General features: G+C 35.2%; 1 protein-coding gene across 1 annotated transcript in view; it reads right to left on the bottom strand.

Moving 5' to 3' along the window:
- Positions 1–664: 664 nt before the first annotated feature.
- LOC107739937 (ankyrin-2-like) overlaps positions 665–14,809 on the bottom strand; it is a 76,626-nt gene continuing 62,481 nt past the window's right edge. Inside the window, exons 8-19 of the mRNA XM_016552187.1 lie at positions 13,973–13,981; positions 12,331–12,429; positions 11,827–11,925; positions 8,744–8,842; positions 7,722–7,919; positions 7,531–7,629; positions 6,700–6,798; positions 5,284–5,382; positions 4,761–4,958; positions 1,329–1,427; positions 763–881; positions 665–698 (exon numbers count right to left, since the gene is read on the bottom strand). Coding sequence (XP_016407673.1) covers positions 665–698; positions 763–881; positions 1,329–1,427; positions 4,761–4,958; positions 5,284–5,382; positions 6,700–6,798; positions 7,531–7,629; positions 7,722–7,919; positions 8,744–8,842; positions 11,827–11,925; positions 12,331–12,429; positions 13,973–13,981 — 1,251 coding nt within the window. The remainder of the gene's footprint in view (positions 699–762; positions 882–1,328; positions 1,428–4,760; positions 4,959–5,283; positions 5,383–6,699; positions 6,799–7,530; positions 7,630–7,721; positions 7,920–8,743; positions 8,843–11,826; positions 11,926–12,330; positions 12,430–13,972; positions 13,982–14,809) is intronic.

Below are 14,809 nucleotides of genomic sequence, written 5' to 3'. Positions count from 1 at the left end.
AGTGTGCACACTCAACTTTGGGACACAGCTAACGTGTGTGCGGACTGAATAAATGATCAGAGATCCTAGCCATCTAACAACAATTTCCTTCTTCTAGTTCTTTTGAAATGTTCTTAGTCAGATTAATAATGCTAAATGTAGATCAGAAAGGTCTTGCCACATCTGGTTTGAATAGGTTAGATAAATAGATAGTAAGAAAAATAACTATATTTGCAGCATTGTTTTTTTTTTCTGCTGTGTTTTAGTGAAAGTAATCTATAATTTTGCTGCTTTCCGTGTTTCTGTTGTTGTTAAAATAACCGCGTCCAGAGAGAGAGAGAGAGAGAGTAAAGCGCGTTTGGCTTTAGATAAAAATACTAGAGCAGCCTATATAGCGCTGAAAGATATTTACTATAAATGACCCCGAGCGCTTTTTATGTGATCCGCTCCGCTGTTTTGACGCGCTGCTCACAAAATTGTGCTGCTACGGCTCGCAGTCCGTATGGATGCCGGGGTGCGGATGCGGTCCACCTTTTGAATATTAGTTATATAAGAATTAAGACTCGAGTTGCTTTTAAAATATTCACGAGTCCTTTTCCTCGAGTCGAGTCAAGTCTAGAGTCATTTCAGGTCGAGTCTAAAGTCAAGTCTTAAGTCTATAAAAATGCGACTCGAGTTCGAGTCACTAACTCGAGTGCCCATCTCTGCTACACAGACAGCTAGAGAAAAAAAGAAATGTGAAATGAAATTTCACAGAAAAAAAGGTATGTCGTATATATTTTAAGATGATGTCTTCTCACCTTGGCTGTGGCATGGGGAGATGCCCCTTTGTCCAAAAGCAGGAGCGCCACTTTCTGGTTATCATAGTGAGCAGCAACATGTAGAGCAGTAAGACCGTTCTGCAGGGATGATGGTCAGTGCAACATGATTAAGGGAGAACTGTTAGCATTGCAAAAAGCATTAAATCAAACCTGATGACGCATGGAATATATGATGAAAAAACAGTGTTAACAGGGATTGTAATAGCGTGTTAAGTTTGAAGGCAAGGTTATTGTCTATATTAGAGTGCAAGCTCGAGAGCAATCAAAATCTGGTTCCTTATTAAAGAAAAAAGGAAGAAAACAATGTTGTCTCCTTTTCTTAACAAAATATTATCAGTGAAAACAATGCTTACCAGTACTCTTGAAGTCAACATAGCATCAATGTATTTCTTTTAAACATCATCCCAAAAATTGGTTACATTAGGCTAAAACCAACCAATTATGTATATATATAAACAACTGCAAAAAAAAAAAAAATTACAACAGTGTTTTAAAAATAGATTGTCGGTTCAGTTTGCTTGTGCCTACCTTCCCAGAAAAGTCAGGGGGTGCCCGCCGCTGTAGAAGTAGTTTTGCCACGTCCAGGCTACCATATTTTGATGCCACATGTAAAGGTGTGAACCCTTTCTGTAAATATTTAAATGCAGAATACAGATAAATCAACTAATCCTTGTCAAACATGCTAACCTAAATGGATGTACATTACATTATACACAATACTAATATGCAATTTATTATAAATAGGAAATCATTCAAAGCTATTAACATAAAATGTAAGTATTGTAAAATTATTACAATTATTATTCATAATTGTTACGTTATTAATTATGTTATTATTACGTTTTTCTATCAGCTACCATACTGTCAGGTGGACAACTGCCCTGGGCCCTATGACAAGATGGCCATACTAAAAATGTTTTGAGATAGATGAGTGTATAGAGGCTGGGCCCAGTGAATTGAAAGCATAGCTCTGGCTGTCAAATGGTTCTGCTTGCTCTTTACTAGATGATTCAGATGTAGTTTTTGGTTCTGTCAACAGAGAGACAGTGAGTCCTTATACAGAGGAATCTGAACATAGTACTGTCTGGTTAATGTGTACTAACTGTAGGTTAACACAGTTTAATGACAGTAACAATAACTTCAGTATGTTAATAACTGTGTCTACATTTATAGTTAATTACAGTTACAATAGTTAATAATCCTTGAAACTATGGTTTGGAAACCTTGGCAAATTTAAAATAGTTGCACACCTCTATTAAGAGCAACTGGCAAGGTAATAGTGCTTAATCAAGTCATTGATTAATCTGCAATAATAACAGAAAATATTACAAATAATTTCTTCAGTATTACCATTACAGCACTGATTCGTAACTTTTCTTACTAAAAAACATTCTAATGTCTTGCTGAAATTACAAGCATACCTTTGATGCTGATTTAAAACATGTACTGACCAGGGCCGGGTTTCCCAATAACAATGGATCTTAGCTCTTAAGAGTGCTCTCTACGCACGAGGTTACGAAAGCTCGCCGCAATTCTACGTGCATTTCCAAAAAATGCAATTAACATGAACACTCAAGGACGCATTCTACATGCTACTTAATAGTCGCTGTCCGTTTGTCAAGTGCTGAAATATTACGTTATAGAACTGTATCCTTGAACCTAATAGTCGTCACCTGATGTGGATCAGAAAAAAATAAATAAATACCTTTCAAAACGATGAAATTACTGTTCTTCTGGAGGAGGTTGAGTGAAAAAAAAAGTAATTTTCAGCAGATTTAAATATTTAAACACCATACAAATAAGGAAAAACAAAATGGGAGGACTTTGTTAATAAATTAACTGCAACCAGGGGTGTTAAGGGATCAGGGAAGAGGTCCGCAAGAAGTCCGCAAGAAGACTTTGCAAGCCTGGCAAAAAGGAAGGGCACTGCAGAGGTTGGCAATTAAAAAAAAACAAAAACAGGTGGTTGGACCAATGACTCCCCACTTCTCATAGCAGAGGCAGAAAAGGCCTTGTCAATACTTCAGATGGCATTTGTGGTGGTATTGACCTCCATGGAGTAGGGCTGCCTCAACCTGAGAGTCAGGTCCGTCCTTCATGCTCAGAGGAACTATCAGTTTCACCTGCCATCTCCAAGCACCAACTAAATCCTAGTCCTCCAAACAACCCTCTCAGGCCTCAGCCATTGTATGGGTCAAAATGATTGATTTTTCTTTTATGCCAACAATTATTAGGATATTAGGTAAAGATCATGTTCCATAGGATATTTTGTAAATTTCCTACTGTAAATATATTAAAACTTCATTTTTGATTAGCAATATGCATTGCTAAGAACTTCATTTGGACAACTTTAAAGGTGATTTTCTCAATATTTTGATTTTTTTGCACCCTCAGATTCCAGATTTTCAAATAGTTGTATCTCGGCCAAATGTTGTCCTATCCTAACAAACCATACATCAATGGAAAGCTTGATGTATAAATCATCTAAAATTTATGACTGGTTTTGTGGTCCAGGGTCACATATGTGGTTGTAGTCAGGACTGCAAATGCAGCTGGAGAGATCTCTTGAAAGACATTAGGCAATGTCTTAAAGAGGCTAATAAGACAACAACAATTTTCAACAGCAGCTCATTGACTCAAATCAATACAACCATGTTGATTCAATGTTTTTGATGTCCATGTGTTTGTTGAACCACCCAAGGCCTATGAGGCCCAATGAAAAAATAATTCTTATGAGTTCTTCCAAGTGTTTCTGGAGTGAACGATTAATGGTTGATGGTTATTTTCAAACATAAACATGTAAGTTTAGACATTATTAATATATAAAGTGTATATATTAGGGGTGACAAGAGCACAAATATTTGTACTTCATCTAGCCAATACATTTCTACAGGTACAGACAAAAAAGTTTATTGCAGACATGTTTTATCAGCACTGTTCGATGTATACATATTTATGTGTATTTTTATTTTTTCATTTTATTTTTAATTATTTCATTTTTAAATTCATTTAAACAATAAAAGAGTAATAAAGAGAAGTACAATCAAAACCTTATATTATAATCACATTGCACTTGAGTAAAGTTAAAGGTGCAATCTGCCGGTTGTCCTGCAGGTGACCTCATAACTCTCTCTTCTTACGATGCACTTAGGGCTTTACGATTACTGCAGAGCACTCGTAGTTCTACGATCATTTTCAAGTGCCGCTTAAGTTACAATGCTTTTGGGAAACAGACCGTTATACTAAGATCAGTCGTACAATTGTTTTTCTTATCTACTTAGGCTTACGATGCTTTTGGGAAACGCAGCCCAGGTTTCTTAACTAGCATGCTTCTGTGGTGAACCAGCTTCATCAGCTTTGTTTTACTGGATATGTTGATCCACCAGCTTTAACAGCACTAACTGGCCTGAACTAACCTGGACCAGAATGGGAATCCAGAATGGGAAAACATCTTATGGTCCTAAGTTAACATACACTTGGCATAATTAACATAATTTATAATTTTAATTAAATAAAAGGTAACATAAATATATATATATATATATTTTAATTATTGCCATGAATGAATCCACAAGGAAATAATCTTCTGCATATTTGACACCTTTTCAACAGTGACTATATGATTTTGAGATAAATCAATTAATTTTTTTTTTTACACTTAGGACAAGTTAAGTGACTCAACTATTACAATTGGTGCAATCATTCATTTATGCTGAAGAAGGCAAATCTCTACAGGGATGTAAACTTTTGAACTGTATGATAGGTGTAAGTTGTTCTTATTTCATTTAAAAAGCTTTTTTTTTTTTTTTCAATTAGTACTGTTCTTAAATGGCTACATGTTTCCCAGAAGACAAAACCTTTTGCAGATTCTGAAAGTGTATGCAAACTTATGACCACAATGATACTGGTCTAAACAGGTTTTTTTTTTCAACAGAAAGGTAAAATCTGGCTATCACCGACCTTGGTAGCTAAAGAGTGAGAAGCACCAGCCTCCAACAACACTGAAGTAACGTCCAGATGTCCCTCTCGTGCAGCGATATGAAGGGGGGTGTAACCATTAGTGGTTGCTGCATCTGGATGAGCCATGTGTTGTAGCAGGAGCTGGACAATCTCTGTCTTACCCAAACGAGATGCAATGTGAAGCGGAGTCTGATCCTCCTGATGGGTGAGAAGAGTGATATTGGTACATATAGGCACATTTTGAGTAAATATTGTGTTAAAGTTTCAAGTTTCATTTTAGCAGTTTGGTGTATGTCTCATTTGTTGTCATTACATTGTATTATATATGGGCTAAATATCTGCATTTTGTCAGCCTTTGGCCACCCTGCTCTCACAGACCCTTAAAAGCGTATAGTAGTTGCCCAATCCTTATGACAGTGCAATGCAGTTGGAATACCTATTTCCCCTCTAATAAGACAGGAGGATTGCACAATTCTCAATATTAAGTTAACCCTTTCACTGCCGAATCATGCCTTTGTCTTACCCTTGCTCTTGCGTCCACCATGGCTCCATTCCTCAGAAGACAACGAACAACTTCCATCTGTCCAGCACGGGCAGCCATGTGCAAAGCTGTTTCTCCACGCTGGGACAGAATACAGAGGGAATATTTAATACTCTAGAACAGACATTTCTAACCTTTTTTCTTAGCTGAACCTCCATGGTTTAAATAATTGACTTACAACACAAAGCCTAGGCATAGGCCTAGCATAGGCATCTTAATTAAAAGTCAGCATTAAAAATACGCTTAAATTGAAAAGGCATTTCTAAAATGCTTTGCACCAAACTTAAATTTCCTTCAATAGGGGAGAGTGGGGTAAGTTGAGCCAGTGGGTAAGTTGACCCACCCCCTGTATCTTGGCAACTGTACACTTTTACTGTCATGTGACCATGTATTTTGGAACCACCTATCATTTCTGCCAGACTGTGAAAAGGAGAAACACATGGGAGGAGTGGAAGATACCCATTTACACCTATAAATTGTTTTTGGCTTGTCAAAGTAAAATTTTAGTATGCCAGATGTAATTGCTGTTACATCAAAGCAAATTTATCCAGGTCTAAAAATATTTATGATGTATATAGGTGATTTAGCAACATATAAAACCATGTAAATAATTTAGCTAAATATTCGCCTGAATTGGTAAGCTAGCTAGTTTTGTTTTTCCAAAATGTCAGTTATGGGGCAAAGTGAGCCAAATGCTGTGGGGTAAATTGAGCCAGCATTTTAACTTACCCCACCATAAGGCACTGAAGTTAAGTTAAATCTCTTGCTATTTTAATGTGATATTACGCAACTGGTTTAGTTTATTATATAAACTATATAAACTATTATTATATTATTCAAACCAAAAACATATTGTTTCAGAAATGCAAACAATTAAAGATTGAAATTTAAACTTCATTTGGTTGGTTTAATGTTGTTTAAGTTAGCTTTTAAAAAAAAAAGCAAAAAAAAGAAAGAAATATGACTGTTTGTAGAAGGAAATTTGATTATTAAATTCGTTTTTAAAAGAGGTAAATTATCTTTAAAATTGCACATGGGTTTGAATCAGATTCAGTCAGATGGTCAGTTTACACCCAGATGGTGCATCTTACCCACTGACTCGGGTTAGCTTACTCCTAACCAGGGTCAAATTGAGCCACGGGAACACTTTTTTACAAGAAGCTATATTTATAGAACCCTTTGTCATAGATACATTCTGATCATTTAAAATGATAAAAAACAGCTCATCTTACCCCACTCTCCACTATACTGATGGATATTAATAAAAAATATTTTTTATGCATAGTTTAATTTAGCACTATGTGAGAGTCATACTGTGCCTGTGCCTATGTAGAACATTCCACATTGACCACTTTTAAGATTCCATGATGGAAGACAGACAGCTCACAGTTTACTCACTATGTTGCTAACATCAGGGGAAGCTCCATTCTGCAGTAGTAAAAGAGCAATGTTGAGGTGACCCATGAAGGCTGCCACATGGATTGGTGTGAGACCAGACTAGAGAGAGAGAGAGAGATGACAACAACAACATCAGCCTGATTATCTAAATCAAATAAATTAACACACTTAATCTACTAACTGTTTCTACCAAATAAGCACATATTTTTATTACATTAATTATACAGTATATATTTGTATTGTGATTATACTGATATATAGTATAGATCAATAAAATGAATAGACCCAAACCAGATCTATCATGTTTTTCTATGCTGATTGTGCAGAAAAAAATTATCAGAATGTGGTAAAATATGTTGAACAAAGCTGAAACAATACTTATATTACTAACTTTATTATATCAGTCAGAATATTTAATAAAAATAAAAAAAATAAGCATGCAAGTCTGGAGGATTAGCAAAACGTTGCATTTGAACTCTGTGGGAACCATCTCGGTTATACTATATACCCTTGTTCCCTGAGTAGGGATGAGAAGCTGCATCAGTAGCTGACACTATGGGAACATTTAGTCAGTCATAAAACAGTGATTTTGTCCAAATTTGACATGACGCATGATGACATGTCCCATGACGACACATCTGGCAGAAGTCTCTATGCTGGCAAAGCGCCAAAATGAGGTGATACGATCACCTGAGAATGTGCTGGAGGGAGAGAGCCTACAATGTCAGTGTCATGAGGGGTATAACATTTTTTAAACGGGACCCTGAGCCCAGCATGAAATATCAGGGCACCGTGCTGCTCTTATGGGAGTGTAAGTCTCTGTGCTCATACCTCAGTGATAGCTTGAATGAATGCTCCATATTTGATCAAGAGCTCCATCACTTTGACTCTGTTTTTCTTACAGGCAATGTGTAGAGGAGTGAAACCATTCTAAAAAGAAACAACCAGCAAGAAGAAGGTGTAAGATTATAAAAAAAACTTTATAGCGGAAACAAGACTCACAATAAGAAGAATGCATGTACCAATGCTTGAGCATTCGGGTTGGCTCTCATGTCTAGTAGAAGTTTGGTAACTCTGCAGTGACCACAGTGAGCAGCAACATGGAGGGCTGTCAGGTAGTCCAGTGTGACATCATCAACAGGTGCCTTGTGCTGCAGCAGGTGTTTGACACTCTCCACATGGTCACCCTGCGCTGCCATGTGGAGTGGGGATAAACCGTTCTAGATACAACAAGGGTAAATTAAAAAAGAAAGAAAGGAAAAAAAAACATTTATGCATCACATATTAGTTTGTATGTGTAATATTTCTGAATGTTTTGATAACGTAAATAAAGCATTTTTAAACTTTGAAACTTTAGGAGAGATAAAAGAAAACTGTTGTTGGTAGGTGATGGGTTGAGTTACAATGTAAAATAATGCATTACATTATTGAATTACTCTTATTCAAAGTAACTAACAAGATTTTGCAGCATTCAGAATTGAATTGACAATTCCTGAAATGAATAAAAACGAAACAAATTTGGTATGCCTATTGAAATTTGCATTTATTTATTTTATGTTACTGTGTTGAATTTTTTCGTTATCATGCTACTGTTAACTTTTACTAATAACTTTTTCTTATGTCACCTGGTTGAGGCAATCTCTCCTCCAGAACAATACCTGCTTCCTAAATACAAAGTGGAATTTTTTTGCTGTGGACAAGTGATTGCCCCACCATCATACTTGCATGCAGTGTCTATACACCATTAGATGTTGCACTGCTTACAGTGTTGACAGCTTTGGTGATTATAATAGTAGTTTTATTACATGTCTTTGTATATGTTGCACTGTATACAAAGTGTCATGTTATGGGAAGGGAGAGATTTTCAAAGCTATAACAGACATTACTTAGTAATTCAGGTATTAGGGTGTAATTTCAAACAGTAACCTAAAACTTTACCCTTTACCTCCAACAACACATTACAGTTAATTTGCAGAATTTATATTTATTATTATACAAAAACAAAAGCATGTTATATTATAAAAGTCCTCATTTCGATAGCTACCTTGGTTCTGGCCAGCATAGGGGCTCCTCTCTCCAATAAGAGCTCCACTGCTGTGTCATGCCCACTTCTTGCTGCACAGTGTAAAGGCGTGAGGCCATCCTGCAACACAGACACTCTCACCTTAAGGTCTCATCAGTAATTTCATAACAAAGCACTTTGGAACTTGAAACACCTCACAAATGTGATCCTGGACCACAAAACCAGTCTTAAGTCGCTGGGGTAAATTTGTAGCAATAGCCAAAAATACATTGTATGGGTCAAAATTATCGATTTTTTTTTAATGCCAAAAATCATTAGGATATTAAGTAAAGATGATGTTCCATGGAGATATTTTGTAAATTTCCTACTGTAAATATATCAAAAATGTATTATCATTAGTAATATGCATTGCTAAGGACTTCATTTGGACAACTTTAAAGGCGATTTTCTCAATATTTGGATTTTTTGCACCCTCAGATTCCAGATTTTCAAATAGTTGTATCTCGGCCAAATATTGTCCTATCCTAATAAACCATACATCAATGAAAAGTGTATTTATTCAGCTTGTATAAATGTATAATTCAAAAAATAAGTTTAAAAAAATTTACCCTTTTGACTTGTTTTGTGGTCCAGTGTCACAAATGTGACGTTATATACATTCTCCTCAACCCCTACACACTTAACTATAGTTTCTCTCCTGTGTCTTTTATACTCAGTGTTTTCATCATTGCTTATAGCACATAAAAAGCACTGCTGAAGTCAGTAACAACAGCGTGTGAAAGATTATAACGATTCATGTAACACAGGCTTAGAAGACTTCTGACTGCTTATTGGATTGAGACTTTCAATTAATAAAGGTTCCCAGTTCAAGTCCAGGCTGAGCCAGCAGGCCTTTCTGTGTTGATTTTGCATGTTTTCCCTGTGTTGGCATGGGTTTCCTTCAGGTGCTCTGGTTTTCTGTACAATCCAAAGACATGTAGGTCAGGGAACTGGTGACACAAATTTGCCTATAGATTGGGAGTGTGAATGTGTGTTTGTCTGTGTTAGCCCTGTTATGAACTGGTCATCCGTTCCCTGCCTTCGACCCGAGATAGTTAGCAGGTATTAGGTGTGGGGTAAAAAATCGATACAGCATAGTATCGCGATACTGTATCGATACACGGACGCCAAGTATCGATCTTTTATTATACTATTTGGTAGAATAATAAAATCAATTTCTTTACAATCCACTAGATGTTGGTGTTGAGTTTTTTTCTGGTGAGGTCAGCTGGGTCACCTTCAGCATGCAGTAAGTTAGTAAAATAAAGAGGGCGGCATTGCAGAAAGTTATCAGGAAAGCCCCGTCCGCGTTTAAATCGGATGTATGGACTTACTTCGGATTTGTAAATAAGGAGGGGGTGTAAGTAGGGATGCACCGAAAATATAGGCTACATATAATAATAATAATATATATGTCACGTCACGCCCCGCCCGGCAGTGTTCAGCGCGTATGTTTCACTCTCCACTTCACTGCGCGGTTTGACGCTCCCCTCAATATTCAGATCTATGAATGTGCGTTCCACTCGTGTACCGCTCATGTTCACCGGAAAAGCAATGTCCGCTCAAATAACGCGCTGACAGGAAATTTCTATGCAGTATAGGCCTACTTGTTCTGGTTTGCAGTAGCGCTACTGTGATGAAACAATGTGATCAAACAATGAACAATACATTTATTACAGTATTTATTAATATTTCTTAATGTTAGTTAATGAGAATACAGTTATTCACTGTTAGTTCATGTTAATTCAGAGTGCATTAACTGTTAACAAGCACAACTGTTGATTTTAATAATGTAGTAAATTTTGAAATTATCATGAACTAAGATTAGTAAATGCTGAAGAAATATTATTCATTCTTAGTTCATTAACTAAAGTAGTTAACTAATGAACCTTATTGTAAAGTGTTACCAATATTAATATAAATTCTGTCCAGTTTTATTGTGTTCTTTCAGTAAATTCATGGTAATTTTATTGGTTTTTTTTTTTTTTTTAATTCAGTATCATTAAAATTGAGTTAAATTTAAAAAGTCTTAGAAAATTACTTTATATTATTTAATAAAATAATAAATAATCATTACAAAGCATGTTTGGTTTCGGTTTTCGGCCAAGTGCATCCACAATTTTCGGTTTCCGTTTCGGCCCATAATTTTCATTTCGGTGCATCCTTAGGTGTAAGACTACATGTTTTATTTAATTTAATTTAAATTTAACAGTAATTTACTTTCAAATGCCCCAATTGCTGAAGGGTTTACACAGCTTTTTAGTACAATTTCAAGTTGCATTGTTCAAAATACCTGTAGTAGCACAGCAGTGCATACCTGTTTACATTTAATTAAGGTGGACTAGATTAGACTGTAATACAAATAGTTGAGTTTGCCAGGTGCATACAACATTTATGACAGGTTTTCATGAAAGTGTTGGTCAGTTTGTCTGCTTGACAATCCCATTTTGCACTGTAACAATAAAAGTGAGATAAACAAACTGAATAATGTTTCTTTTTTAGTTAAAACAGATGTCAAAGTTTTCCTTTGGGGACATAATTTGAAGTTGGAAAAAGGTAATAAATTGCAATATATCGCAGGCGCGCGCAATATATTTAAAATCGCAATAATATTGTATCGTGACACAAGTACCGTGATAATATCGTATCGTGAGGCCTCTGGTGATTCCCACCCCTAGCAGGTATAAGGTTTATTTTAATCATTTATGTTATATTAGTTATTTATTTTCAATAAGGAAGGTCATCCAGTGTAAAACATGCCAAAACAATGTGCTGATAATTCTGCTGTGGTGCAGACAGGAGCAGCCAAAGTAGAGAGAGAGTTACTTATTTTCAATAGGTCATTTTTACTGTTTATTACGTAGTCTGATATGAAGTAGATTATGATTTTAAGAGCAACTTTTACAAAACGTAAACATAAATAATAAATTAGATCTAAGCATAGCATACTTTTTTTCTATTGCTAACTGACATCTGGCTCATATCAGACTCATAAAAATGCTAGTCATCTCAGCTATGTGTATACATTATGTACAAAACTAAAGTGATAACTAATTGTTACTAACCCGTGTTTTGGCATCAATCTGAGCCCCTCTGTCCAACAGCAGATGAACCATATTAGTGTTTCCCCTCTTAGACGCAACATGTAGTGGCGTGATCCCATTCTGTACAGACAAAAGAAACAAATTTATATAAAAAAGCAGTCTTTAGAAATTACTTGAGTTGAGAATCATCTTTATAATTTATGGATTTCTTTTAATCTAATGTAGAATTGTGAGCTTTGTCTAAAATGTTTACAACTTGGATTGCACATCATTTCAAATAAAAAAGGTTTTAAATCTGTAATAATTTCCATAACTATATAATTTTAGATAGTTGTTAACTTTGGTCTCAACTCTCATCAGATTCATAAATGCAAAAATAATTTTCAATGACCATTTTAAGTTTTAAATTCTTAGTTTGTGTATTGTATCTTATTGTGGTATTATGAAGTAGTTTTAATATTAAATGTACAAATGCTTAAGGAAGTCAAGCTCATGTACATGCATGTAAAAGCTGTAAACACTCACCCTTGCAGTGAAGTCCACAGCAGCCCCTCGATTGAGGAGCAGTGTTGCGACATTTCCATTTCCATAATGAGCAGCAATATGCAGGGGTGTGAATCCACTCTACAAAAAGAATTAAAAAAGGGGACGGGACACAAGAAAAATAAATAAATAAAAAACATAAGATATAAGCCAACATTCCTACCATGCTTTAGAGCCAAGCTGTCAATAAATACAGATCTGAAAACAGCTAACCTCGCCTATACAACCATGTCAACTTACAATTAAAAAGTGGTTTCAGATCTGCAATTAGTGGCATCTTCAACTCCAGCCAAAAACTGCAACCCTGACTTTATCTTGTTCTAATAGACTACATTAACATGCAGCAGTCACATGTAGTATCACATAAAAGTATAAAATGGACAATTATGGAAACGGATTGAGCTCATTGTTGCCTCAAAGGCAGCTTGGGTCCCACATGAAGAAGTCTGAAAAGAAACCTTAAACTTGAAGTTTGACAACTAATACATACATAAACATACACATATAAACTTCAGGAGAGGTCAAACTCTAGACACAGGCATGCAAGCAAACAAACAAACAAACAAACAAACAAACAAACAACAACAACAACGAAAATGTACAAATAAATACGATTAAAATAACAAGCAGTTGTTAACAGAACATGACAAAAGACAAATAAAGGTGCTTCAAACCTCATGAGAGGTCAAACTCTAGACACAGGCATGCAAGCAAACAAACAAACAAACAAACAAACAACAACAACAACGAAAATGTACAAATAAATACGATTAAAATAACAAGCAGTTGTTAACAGAACATGACAAAAGACAAATAAAGGTGCTTCACGATGCCATAGAAGAACCTTTTTGTCTAAATGGTTCCATAAAGAACCTTTGGCCCCACTTTATATTAAGTGGCCTTAACTACTATGTACTTACATCAAAAATGAAGTACAATGTACTTATTGTGTTCATATTGTATTGCAAAACACTTTTGCTGCTATTAAGGTGGGATACGGGTAAGGTTAGGGACAGGTTTGTTGGTATGGGTAGGTTTAAGGGTGGGTTAAGGTGTAAGGGATGGGTCAACTGTGTAATTATAAATGTAATTACAGAAATTAATTACAGATGTAATTACATGCAGGTATTTTTAAAATATAAGTACAATGTAAAAACATGTATGTACACAATAAGTGCATTGTACCAAATTATTAATTTAAATGTAAGTACATAGTTGTTAAGGCCACTTAATATAAAGTGGGTCCGAACCTTTAACATCTGAAGAACTTTTCTGTTTCACAAAAGGTTCTTTGTGGCGAAAGAAGGTTCTTCAGATTACAAAAAGGTAAGAAAGGGATGGCTCTTTAAAGAATCTTTGACTGAATGGTTCTTTGTGGAACCAAAAATGGTTCTTCTATGGCATCGCTTGAAGAACCTTTTGAAGCACCTTTATTTTTAAGAGTGTACAGTTTTCGTATAAAAGAAACAAGGAGAACATAATCAAAGAATAACACCAAAGAAAACATAAAGGTATCAAAAAACAAAAATGCAGTATGCAGATAATATCAGCAATAAAATCATGTCTGGACTATAAGAAGGTAAAGATTGTAGAGGAGTTTGAATATGTGAAATTCTTGCCTTACCTTCCCATTCTGAAAGTCACGGTCCGATTTAATGTGAAAACATCATTTACAAAAGTGTGAAGAATATATTGACTGTGTGAAACACGTTCAAAGCTGGTGCAAAATCAAATATGCGATGCAGCATGCTGTGCAGTGGATAATTAAAACCTAATAAAAACTATGCAAATGGCAAATCGCCCGCGAAGATTAAAGAAATCTGAAAGCGTATTATTTCAAAGTGCATAATTACTGTATATAGACCACTAATTACAAAACCTTGATTTTAAACATACGTTTAAAATATTTAACATGTATAATATTGCATTGTGCTGTTAGCATTCAAACATCCAGCTGTGTATCGCATAATCATTCCATCAATAATATCAATAAAATGCATAATCATATCAAAACATCATAACTGATAACGCTAAAACAACAACAGTTTAAGAATTTATTTGCCACCTGCAAACTTTCAAACATGATTTCTGTTGGATGTATGGATGTTGAAAAAGAATGATTAATCCCTCTTAGCACAGGCTATATTATATTATTAAAGAGCTTAATGCAATCACACTAATGCGTGCTGGGAGTAGAGCAACTTTTGTTGAGAGGCAAATTCATGCCACTGGGGTCTATTTGACCTTTAGGTAAGAGTAATGAAATAAATGGACATTTCAATAAAGCCATGTGACTGGCTTCCCTATTGGCTTGTATATATTTCAGTAAAGGCAGCAAGCAAAGCCAATATAGGACAGTGTTGTGCACTTAATTCTATTAGAAACTAATTAATTTAAAAAGACTGATAATTCTTTTTTTTCTACATAACTTTAAGACAATTGATATGAATCATTTATATAT

The sequence above is a fragment of the Sinocyclocheilus rhinocerous genome, unplaced genomic scaffold, assembly GCF_001515625.1.
Source record: "Sinocyclocheilus rhinocerous isolate Xijiao unplaced genomic scaffold, SAMN03320098_v1.1 scaffold2720, whole genome shotgun sequence".
In the NCBI taxonomy this organism is placed as follows: domain Eukaryota; kingdom Metazoa; phylum Chordata; class Actinopteri; order Cypriniformes; family Cyprinidae; genus Sinocyclocheilus; species Sinocyclocheilus rhinocerous.
Note: the sequence above shows the minus strand (reverse complement) of the source record. Positions and strands in the feature narration are given on the sequence as shown.